General features: G+C 42.3%; 1 protein-coding gene across 1 annotated transcript in view; it reads left to right on the top strand.

Annotated features, from left to right (window-relative positions):
- The window catches only part of LOC133130737 (anoctamin-1-like), a 73,295-nt gene that overhangs the window by 51,510 nt on the left and 9,610 nt on the right, over positions 1-12,175 (top strand). Inside the window, exons 14-22 of the mRNA XM_061245544.1 lie at positions 609-691; positions 3,661-3,738; positions 4,014-4,091; positions 5,134-5,208; positions 5,350-5,551; positions 6,079-6,190; positions 6,285-6,342; positions 6,886-6,986; positions 8,209-8,348. Coding sequence (XP_061101528.1) covers positions 609-691; positions 3,661-3,738; positions 4,014-4,091; positions 5,134-5,208; positions 5,350-5,551; positions 6,079-6,190; positions 6,285-6,342; positions 6,886-6,986; positions 8,209-8,348 — 927 coding nt within the window. The remainder of the gene's footprint in view (positions 1-608; positions 692-3,660; positions 3,739-4,013; positions 4,092-5,133; positions 5,209-5,349; positions 5,552-6,078; positions 6,191-6,284; positions 6,343-6,885; positions 6,987-8,208; positions 8,349-12,175) is intronic.

The raw sequence follows: 12,175 nt of genomic DNA, 5'->3' as shown, positions 1-12,175 counted from the left end.
ATAACTTGGACCCTTGATGACTAAATGTCATTTAGCCAACAAATGTGTTCCATACCACATCAGCATAATTTACAGCTTAATCTAGTCCCACCCCCCCAATTCATGGCATGCAAAAGATATGCAAAAAATATACTAAACATGACTACTTTCATGTACATAATATTACTGTGTCCCAAACATTATGGTGCCCTGAAGTGGGCATTTAATGGGGGACTATGTATAAACACTGTACTTCTGTAATTTCTACATTACTACTAAATGTATAAAAATGCCCTTTATTAAAATCTGACAATTTGATTTTTTATTACAAATCTACAGAGGCAAATAAATAAATTATGGGTCTTTGTCCCAAACATGATGGGACAAATGTATCTGACACAGTTCACTCATTTGGACTGCCTTTCACACGTTGGTTTCCATGACTGTTGAATATCTTGTCTCTCCAGCCAAATTAAAAGGAACAAAACCTTGAGTAATTCATCTGCATTCCGTAGTTTGTGATTACAGTGAGCATAGTTGCCCAGCTGGTATCTCCATGTGAAAATGCTTTTTTGATGGCTACAGAGAGAAATGCGAGAGAGAAACTCTGTGCTGGTTGTGTCGTGCAGCTGCCATGTTTATGGAGCACTGGAAGAGGAGACAGATGCGACTGAATTACATATGGGATCTTACCGGGTTTGAGGATCAAGAGGTGAGAGCTGACCACTCTTTCTGTCTGTTCTATTTAGTATCTCTGATATGCCTGGTGTAAAATCCTGTTTGGCCATATTGAAATTACCAGCTACCAGCTGTTTAAAAACATAGCTTGTGCTGGTCTAACCATGTTAAGTATGGAGCTGGTCTGAACTGGTTAACCGGCTACCAGCTGTTTCAAAACCTAGCTTGAGCTGTTTTTTTGTTTTTTTTTTCAGCAGGGATAATATCAGTTATTGATCGCAGTTTTTTCGGGGAATCTTCTGAATATGTAGTGTGAGTCTTGATGTGCTCTTATGCATTTTTGGACAACTTTTAATTAGTTAACAGCACTGTGCTGAATAAAATTGAATTGATTGACTTTAGATGTCTCTGTGAACCGAATGAGCAAAGCTTTCAGTGGATCCATTAAGTGTCGCCCGGATTCTTGTCTGAATGTACTTTTTTGTGATTGAGCCATTTTAAAGGATACGGTGTCACCCTGGGTCAATGAAAGCATCTGCTTTAATGGTTCCATTGAATTTGTATTTGAATTGAAAGGAAAGGAATGCCTTGATGTAGTTTGTTTTTCTTTGACTTGTGGTTTCCTTTGGTGAAATAATGTGATACACTCTGGGTAATTCAACAAACTGGGTTTTGTCAAATGACTACACAAGGAATGTCTGCTGTGTTGTTAATGTTCATACCCCTGCTTCTTAAACATCTTAAGCTGTGTTGAACACAAGTGTATAGCTGTGCATGCCAACTAATTATATATACTAAGTCTAGTAGCTAGTTTGGGTACAGTTCTGGAAGATAATAGATGTAATTAAAATGTTTTATGTATCATTGTCTAACTATGTGAGAAACTCACATCAATCATCACTAATGGGTAGCACCCACCCAACTGATGCATGGCAGCCATTTTGTGCCAGGGCACTCACTGCACATAAGCCAAAATGGAGAGGAAACCATTTATGGAGCCAAATAAACAAGAGGAGGGATAACTACATTAGGAGAACTGGGCTTGGAAGGACACCAGCAAAACCCTTAGGAATAAGTTTAAATAAGTGACATGAGATCTTTAATGAACATAGTATGTATATACTTGCTTATCTTTAACATGTTATCCATACTACAGCACAATTTCCCCATCATTGAACTATACTGGAAGCAGCAAATCATGGTCCTTGAGGGCCAAGAACTGCTGGTTTTCCACATTTTCTTTATCTGGGAGTCAGGTGCGAAGATAGTCTTGCCAATTAGTAGCACCCATTACTCAGTACAAAAGAAAACCAAGGCTGGATTTGGATGAGTCCTCTGCATTTTGCATAGGCCAGCCTTGCTTCCATTGGCCCATTCAAGTATTAACCAAGACTAGCCTGATTCGCTGTACCATTTTTTGTAGTACCAGACAGCAGGCTCAACTGATCCAGGGTATTGATCCCACATCCACAAGGCTGAACATATCACACTAGTCTTAAATCACTGCATTAGCAGTTTGTCCATTAAGGTAGCAGTCAAAACATAAGTATGTGGCCTTAAATAGGATGGGGTCCTCCTGTATTGCAGACTTGGGCGGACCTACTGGTATCAATTGCTATGCTCCTCATTTGTGCAGATCTCTCCCACCAATTATCTGAAATGTGGTGGAAACAATGGGAATTAAAAAAAGTGTGCTGTTAAGTGACTGAACTGTGCCTTTCTTGTATTTTGTTAAATCTCTAACTGTTGATTGATTGATTGATTAGGATGAAGTTACGGTGGCAGTATAGCAGCTGGTATGGATGTTAGTCAGTTTGCCATCGCTGATCACTCTTTAACCTCTATCCTTTAGATGACCTTATAAACACCATACAAATGGGCTGTGTGTTTCTTTCCAAGAGTATGAACCTTTCCTTTGGCAATTCTGTGATCTGAGCAACTGTAATTCTAGAGACAATCTGAGATTTTCTGTAAATAATCTGCAGAGACCAGTGCAGTATGTTATTAGCCATTCTTTTCAGGTAATGCTGTACATGTATCCAGCAGAACAGATGACTTAAGGGCATCAGTAAACCATAAACTTATTTTCTTGTGATTTTCTTCCTTTTTTTTTTTCCTGGGTTCCTGAAGGACACGCTGAAGGTTTGGACATTCTTTTTTCTCACGTTGTAGTCTTAACATGGCGACTGTCCATCCGGATCGCCTTCACCACTTCTCCGTCTTCATAGCAGACTTTCTCTTCTGCAGTTTATCACAAAGGGAGCTTGTTGGATCTCCTCTCTGTCTCTCTGTGTCACCACAGGCCACATTAATGCTCTCCAGCCGCCTTTCACCAACGCCTCTTAATCTTGCTCATTTCTTGGCCCCGTCGCCATAACACAACACCCTGTTCTCTGTCAGCAGTTGGTTCCAGCACACCCTCTGGTCTTTTGCCTGCCTCTCTCCATCGTCTATCCTCTCTAACACTCCTCCTTTTCAGATTCTTTCTTCCTTTCATCTGTGCATGTCACGATGTCGTTCCACAGATAAGATCCTGGGGCTACCGCAGATTTCAAGCCACTAACACTTCGACTTCAGGCCTTCTAACTAGTGGGAAAATGTGGTGTATGGTCTATGAATCAGGGATGGTCACCTGAAGACCCCAAGGCGAGACCATAGATTATAACTGACATTTTTACAAAAATTAGTTGGTGTTGTACATGTGTTGTTTATTGGGTTTGTAGGGTTAATTTGGGGGGATTACTTGATTCTTATGTAGATTCTTGTGTACAGTAGCCCCACTCACAGTCTAATGTTGGCCATCCCTCATATTAAAAAAGCAAAACAGCCTATGGCGTCTTCACTTTGTGCTTTTTAAATCACAGAGCATTGCTAATGGAATGGGGTAATGCATACATCAGCCAGGTGTGTTGGTGAAGAGGTGATGCTAGGTGATGAGAATGGCTGTTTTCAGACAGGACGTGATCAGATGTGATTCATTCTGTACCTCTCACCTCCTCTCAGGATCATCCTCGTGCCGAATATGAATTCCGTGTCATGCAGAAGACTCTGAGGAAGGAGCGGCAAGCTCATAAAATCGCGGTACGTGTGCATTTAATTTTTTATATTAACGATTCTGCGCTGTTCATGTGATATGTGGGTGTGCGTATGCGTGTTGGAGCCCATAGTCCTGTTTCGAAACGGCGTTTTACGAGTGTTTGTCTCTATGTGTAGACACAGCCATTAATCCAAACTCCAAATGGTGTTAACTTACAAACTGTTTCTCAGTTCTAGTGTTTTTTTGGGGGTTTTTTCTTTACATTTGTTCAGTGTTTGGTTTTGATATTCTCGGGTTGCCGTACCCTTCTTGTTATTAGAAGCCTTCAGAGGTATCGGAGGAACCTGCAAACAAATGGAGGCACACTGTAGAAACCGCCTTCGCTGGGCTCAAGCTGGTACTTTGATTGTACTGCCCCCCCCCCCCCCCCCCCACCCTCACCACCACCACTACCACCACCTCCACCTCTTTCTTGCTTACGTCCCGCACCTATCTGTCAAGACAAAAATGCAGTGATCTAGAGGAGCATTCTAGCACTGAACCATCATTGTCATGTATCTGCATTTGTCCTGTTGTGCATAGTAGTAACACAGGAAGTAGCCAGATATTCAAGAAGCCTAAACACCTTGCCTGTACAGAAATTGTTGTAGATGTGCAGACATTTACAGTATATCAATATTGTCTGATCATCTTTTAGTTGTTTTGGCATTCTATGGAAGACAATGAAGCTCAATGCTGTAAATTTGAGAATGAATGATGTTTTATGTGACTTAGGACAAAGTGTCCCTTGTCTGAATAATGTGGATTCAAACATTCACAAACATTTTGACAGTAGATGAATTAGGAAGTGAAGCTTTTTTTGGCCTTGACATTTCAGTGTCTCGTGATCCAGCTCAAAGCAATCTTCTGCCCGCAAAGCTTTCTTCAAAATACCTTTTGAGTCACATCTGAAATAGTGCACCGCGTCACATCCTTCTTCTACTTCTCGTGCCTTTTAGTGCTTGGTAGTGCCTTCACAGTTGCGATTGACGCTTGCTTCTCTACACTCGATGTGATAATGTTTTAAATTGTGGCTTTTGCTGTTTCGTGCTTTTACTTGTAAAGTTCTGTCTGCATTTTGTCCGTTTTTTTTTTTTTTTTTAAATGAATGTTTGAAGATGCTGACCCTTCCATCTACGTATTCACTTTCATTATCTCTGCGATTATTAAATCATATTTCAACCCTTCAATGAGGAAAGGTGTATGCTTTCACAGGGTTGGGTGAATTCAGATCCGTTTGAGAGGGAATAGTCTATGATGGGAAGTCAATATGTCTAAATGGTTGTGTCAGCATCAAGAATCAACTGTTTTTCTTCCGTTGTAGTGTCCTAGATCTGATTGTAACTTATATGGTTTGCAATAGTACTGTGTGGTTTATTTAATACATTTTTCTCTTTTAGACAGAGAAAGAAAAACTGACGTGTAGTGACAGATTACCAGCCTATCTGACCAACGTAGTCATGATGTTGTTTATGGTAAGCTTCTTATTTCCCAAATATTTCATCTAGATGCATTTCTGTCCTAATATGCCATTATACTGATCAAATTGTTTGCTGAAAATCACAGTTGCAATGTTACCGGACTGGACTCACTGTTGACGTCTCTGCTCTCCACAGATTGGGGTGACCTTTGCCATCGTGTTCGGGGTCATCCTTTACAGAATTTCAACCAAGGCTGCTCTGCACATGAGCTCCAACCCCACCACGCGCTCCAACGTTCGGCTGACGGTCAAGACCACCGCAGCCATCATCAACCTTGTGGTCATCCTCATCTTGGACGAGGTGTACGCGGCCATTGCCCGCTGGCTCACTGTCCTCGGTAAGACGAGTCAAGTCTCCCAGTCCAGTCAGCCTTTTTAATCTTCATTCCTGCTGAGACAATCCTCCCCTGGAGCAATGCAGGGTTAAGGGCCTTGCTCAAGGGCCCAACAGCTGTGCAGATGTTATTGTGGCTACACTGGGATTCTAACCACCGACCTTGCCTGTCCCAGTCATTTACCTTAGAGAAATACTGCATAGAGGTTGCAGTTTAATGTCCACGTTTGAGGACGTAGGGTCTCAGGGTGTTAAATTTTGACATTATAAGCATTCTTCTCTTTGTTGTCCCCCAGAAGGTCCACAAGGTGCTGTAGGAATTATATTATGCCATTGCCATTGGTTGCTTTCCGGTTGACTATTTAATGCCTTCAGATGTGCTCATGTTGTTATCCATTATTTGGGTTTCTTCCATGAAACTTTATATATAATAACATGTGGGCCTCTCAGTTTACTTGTATTGTTAATCCTCTGCTCTGCACCAATAGTTCTTCATGGTGTGTTTGACGGCTCATCTTCCTGTCTCCTCAGAGGTGCCGAAGACTGACAAGGACTTTGAGGAGAAATTGATATTTAAGACATTCATCCTTAAGTTTGTCAATGCCTTCACCCCCATTATTTACATTGCATTCTTCAGGGGCAGGTACGATTCATTCATACATGGTGGTTTGCATTGATTTCTGTGCCTCTTCAGTGGTGGAGTCTAAGTATTCTATGCCTGGTGTATTTCCCTAAAGGCTTGTTGGACGTCCGGGAAGTTACCTGTATGTTTTCGAGTCTTATCGGATGGAGGAGGTAATTTTGCTTTTATCTTTACCTTTAAAAAAAAAAAAAGTACTATCATAGAGTAAATAAAAAGTTGCTGTAATTGCAAAGGGTGAAGAATTCCTGGTCGTTTTCTGATTGTGACTTCACAACACTAAGCTTGGTCATATATGTAAAGCAAATGGATGGCAAATATGTTTCTGTGTAGAGCCCTTCAAAATTTGAACTGCCGATGAATGTACAGAAGAGCAATTCCATTGTAACTGAGGTTACAACTGCTTGATATTTGGGTGGTAATGCCCAAAATAGGTACATAATACTGACTGATAAAAGTTATTTCCTCCTGAGGATTATAAAAGCACATGTCTGTCTCTTATGTAGCTGTATTGGATATACCACTCAAATATCCTGCAGTTATAATGTCATTTACCATGGAATTGTCCAGAAGTGGGAAAAGATGCTGAGAAACCTGTATGTTAAACCCGCGGTGGAGTGTGTTCTGGTTCATAGCTGTGTCAGCAGTGGCTCTCTGGTTTCCGGAATGTGACGGTGTCGTCCCTCTCCCTTCCCCAGTGTGCTCACGGGGGCTGTCTGATGGAGCTGTGCATTCAGCTCAGCATCACCATGCTGGGGAAGCAGCTCATCCAGAACAACCTGTTTGAGATTGGCATCCCGTGAGTAGACTGTTTCCTTTCAGCGGCAGCCACTTGGAAAAGTACGTTTCACATGTAAACACACCGCAAGAGGTTTGTGGGGATAAGCAAAGATACACGGGCGCATGCCTCAAGACTTGTGAGGTAAAGCAAGATTTTTTCCATTATTATGGCCAAGCAAATTTTATTTCTAGTTTAATGTATTTATATATATAGATTTTTTTAAGTAAGGTGTGACTGAAAAATAAATGCATTCCCTGTTAAAATAAGACACAGTCACAGACAGACACACACACTCACACACCCTTCTGCATCCCATGCATATGCACGCATGCCAAAAATGATCTACATATGCAGAATACACAGACGTACACTTGCCACACCTTTTAAATACACACACGTGCCACTGCACATGAACGCAGACACAAACACAGACGCTGTTTTGCATCTTGCACCTGTGAGAAGACGCACATTTCCCTCCACTAAGCACACAGAGTGCACAAACCCGTGCCCTGCATACAGGTCATGTGATCACAGGCTTCCGCCACTGCTCAGAAGCACATACCTGACACGCGCTTAGTGACAGGGCCTCTGTTCTTAGGAACATTCTGGTCCTAACAGGGAATGAAGCCTCCCAAGGAAGCAGACACACGCTTAGTGACAGGGCCTCTGTTCTTAGGAACATTCTGGTCCTAACAGCGAATGAAGCCTCCAAAGGAAGCAGACACACGCTTAGTGACAGGGCCTCTGTTCTTAGGAACATTGTGGAGAATATTCTGGTCTCACAAAGCAGCAGACCCACGGTGGGGGTTTGAGGTCATGTGACTCTAGCTCAGGTGGGCCCTATCTGTTTCTGGATTTCTGACTAACGTTTGCTCTTATTTAGTTAATTAGCCCATTTTCATGATCTGCCAATTATAGGCACATTCCGTGATATAAACAGCAGCTCATAAATGTTCTTGTCTTCTAGCATTTTATTGTGGCCTAATTTACGGGTGAATCGGGCTTGGTGCATATGGCTAATTAGCTGATGGAGCCAGGGTAACTGTTGGCAGCAAAACCCTGCATACACACCGTCCTACCACAACTGGAGTTGCCCATCCCTGCTCTAGATTGTCCCTTCATATCATGGAGGCACATGCATGCAAAACCCCGGTGGATAAGCTTCCTGGAGGCAGTTTGGCTGTGGCGTGTGTGTGGAGGGCCTCAAACTGACAAAATGGCCACCCTTCTGCCCCCACAGGAAACTGAAGAAGCTGATACGGTACATCAAGTCGAAGAGGGGCTCTGCCCAGGAGGAGGAGCAGAAGAAACTGCGCCGCCATGAGATGGACTTCTTCCTGGAGCCGTTCGCCGGACTCACCCCTGAGTACATGGAGATGAGTGAGTCAGACGTTCGCTAGAGGAAGAATGTGAAAACACTGGTTTTGTTTTTGCCTATCCGACACTGCTTGCTGTTTTTGCACCTATGACACCGACAGGGTATTCAAATTTTGCTTGCAAATCTGGTCTTTGATGCTTGGCGCACCTGAATCTTTGATTGTGGTCTGGGTCTACATTTCATGTTGTTTTTTAGCTTCAATTAGAAACTAACTAAATACATTAAATAGAAACAAACCAACTTGATCACTTTTTTGCATTCACAAACCATCCATTTATTTGTTGTTTGGGAAATATTAATAAGATCAGCAACTGTGTGTACCTGTCATTTTTATCAAGTCTTCATTTCATTAATTAGGTTATTGTTTTCAGCATGTACTAGACCAGGCCGGTCATGTTCCAGGCCTGATGTGATTCAAAAATGGTAAATGGCAGGCATTTATATAGCGCCTTTATCCAAAGCGCTGTACAATTGATGCTTCTCCATTCACCCATTCATACACACACTCACACACCGACGGTGATTGGCTGCCATGCAAGGCCCCGACCGGCTCGTCAGGAGCATTTGGGGGTTAGGTGTCTTGCTCAGGGACACTTCGACACAGCCCGGGCGGGGGATCGAACCGGCAGCCCTCCGACTGCCAGACGACTGCTCTTACTGCCTGAGCCATGTCGCCCAAATGGCCACAGACAGTCATTTTCTTCTGTTCTCTGCAGAACCCATGAGAGAAATTGGCTGAGCTTTTGGGTGTGACTGATCCCTTCCCTTCCCTAGAAACCTGCTCAACACGGAGGCAGTATTTAAACTACACGCCCACACAGTGGCAGGCCCGGAAGGGTGTTGGCCAAAAATAGCCGTGCGTCACAGCGTTGTCGCATGGAAGTCATAGCAATGCGTCCTCACCTTTGGAATCAGGTTGCACACCGAGGTTCGGCACAGGCTGGGGAGGGCAGGGAACGAGTGTTATTATAGCATGATTTTATTTTAGCTGCAAAGTGTGAAATAAAGATTCTATCCGTGTGACTGCTTTGCACCTCTGTAAGTTGACGGGCAGGATTTAGACATTTATGCAATATAAATGTTTGAGCAATGCGCTGTATACATCAGAACAACAGCTGAACTATGGCGTTTAGCCGACAGTATAAGCAGGAACTGATAAGGCCAATTTGAGGAAGTTTGCCCGTGGAGTAAGCAGTTGATCCACCCAAAGGTATCACACAAATTACTTTAATGTTGCTTGTGCTGGAGAAATGATTAAGGTTATCCCCCACTGCGAGAGGATTTTGATTAGCCTGTATGCTTGGTTTCAAAGAGAAATTCAATTACTTATTTCAAAAGATTCAGCAATTTTTAGACTGTTTAATTTGAGGCCCCAGCTGGATATCACCCTTCAAAAATGATATGATGGCGTTTATGAAATCAAGATGACTAATTCAGGGGAGAGAGCCAGAGTGAGGTGTTTATTGTATTGAATTTGGTTATTGGCTGTGTTAACAACAGGGGGTAGCTTTTCTGAATGTCACTGACAGAAGCAATTAATGGATGTGGATGTAAATTCTCACCTTTTCCCAACACTAATAAAATCATTTCTCGAGATTGCTTCATTTATAATAATGACTCCGCAACACTAATTGTATTTTACAGCAAATAAATTGAACAAATAATTAGACTCCAGTTGTGCAGCAGTGGCTTACAATTAAATTCTTCATGAAGTCGATATACTATAGTCTCTGCCTCTTCTTGCCATTTTACCACAACAGACTGAACTGGTTGTGTGTTCTTACAATGAAGGTGAAAACTTATAATTATTTTTTTTAGCAGACTCGGTTTTGAGTGCCTCTGTGCCCTGCCGTCTGGTACTGTGAAAGGCCCATCCACTCCAAGAAATATACCTCTAACTATGAATATAACTGTAAAGATACGATGTGAGCATCCTGACACTGCTGAACAATAGCATTATGTAAAAAGTCTCCCAGTTATGTCATCTGCCATTTTGCATGTGACGCCCTGTGAATTCGGTTGGATTTTGATTGGCTGTCAGTGTTTCATCGTTCATGCGGCTGGAAGAAACAAATCGCTCTGAAAGTGATCCCAACGATGTCGCTCGTCACTGTCGTTGCCTTCATGTCTGTGGTGTGGACTCTGCCATCCACTTGAGTTTGATTCATTTTTTAAAGAGCATATTTGTAGTTCTTGTTATAGTTATCGTTCTTGGTGTGGTTGGGCCTTAAGGCATCGGGGTGGGAACCTGCTCCCTGCTCTGGCTGAAGCCCAGGTTTCTCTGTAGCACTGAGATACAGGAAGACATGGAATTGAGACATGATCTTGTTGGCAGTCACACTTCAAGATGTCTGCAGACTCCTGGGATTTGATGCTCCCACCCTTGAGAGAGACTCCTACTCTTTTCCTCCTGACATGCCGTTCTTATTCATCTTTGACTTGTGCAAGTTTTCCCTGATGGACCACAGTGCAGAAACACACAATTACAGTATATCCACATTTGCATGCTCACAAGCTATCCTGTCATTAACCCACTCAAACATATTCTTTTTTTTATCCTTTCATATACCCGTTCAAACAAAATGAGTTTTTGTGGATTGTTTGTGAATATACACATAAAGTTTGTTGCATTCTTTCGGTGTCTGCTCATTTAATCGAGTTGATCTTGTTGCCGCTTTAGTGCAATTGATGAGCACCCTGATCTTTATTCTAGATGCAATGATTTTTTCAATTTGAACTTCAATTTGAAGTTCTGGCCTTTCCCTGTTGTCGATACGTCCGATTCTCGCTTGTTATTTCTCTACTTCTGTGTTTCAGACATCATTCTTCCCTTCCCAGTACATTCTCATAAATAAAGTGACAGTGGAGGTACATTTTTGTTCTTCTTTTTGTTCATACCTGAAAGAACAGTAATGTGAGTACTTTTTCAAAACAAAAAAATTACTTATTTATTGCTGGCTAGGGGTAAAAGTTTATACACTCACCAAGCACTTTATTAGGAATATTTGAACTTTATTACACCTATTTATTCATGCGATTATCTAATCAGCCAATTGTGTTACAGCAGTGCAATGCATACAATCATGTAAATAACGGTCATGAGCTTCAATTAATGTTCACATCAACCATCAGAATATGGAAAAAAATGTATCTAAGTGTCTGTGACTATGGAATGATTGTTGGTGGCAGGTGCACCTGGAACTTTGAGTAAGCTGGTTTGAGTATCATAGAAACTGCTGATCTCCTGGGTTTTTCATGCACACTAGTCTCTAGAGTTTGCAAAGATTGGTGCAAAAACCTGCAAAAAACTAGTGAGCAGCAGTTCTGCCGACAGAAACGCCTTGTGAATGAGAGACGTCAAAGGAGAATGGCTGTCAAAGCTGACAGGAAGGTGACAGTAACGCAAATAACCACACATTACAACAGTGGTATGCAGAAGAGCGTCTCTGAACGCACAACATATCATAACTCTAAGGGGATAGGCTACAGCAGTAGAAGTAAAAAAAATAAGTCTAATAAATACCTAATAAAGTGCTCACTGAGTGTATATCTATAAGGTACCGCCCCAGCGACAAGCATTTGTGCCTTTTCAGGCACTATTCATACCTTTATTTCTGAGAGTGTATGGCTAAAGCTGAAGCCTACAGGCTGCCAAACGCTGTAGATGAAAGGGATTCTCGCTTACAGCTCCTGGACTGACACCACAGCAGGAGAGTGCATGGGCTGATTCTCGCTCTTATTTACAGCAGACAGCCAAGTCGCGAGTGCTTTTTGGTAACATTAGTTGAAGCCCAGAAGGAACAGCCTCACCTCGGCCGCAGTGTGTGTA

The sequence above is a fragment of the Conger conger genome, chromosome 6 (assembly GCF_963514075.1).
Source record: "Conger conger chromosome 6, fConCon1.1, whole genome shotgun sequence".
Classification (NCBI taxonomy): Eukaryota; Metazoa; Chordata; class Actinopteri; order Anguilliformes; family Congridae; genus Conger; species Conger conger.
Note: the sequence above shows the minus strand (reverse complement) of the source record. Positions and strands in the feature narration are given on the sequence as shown.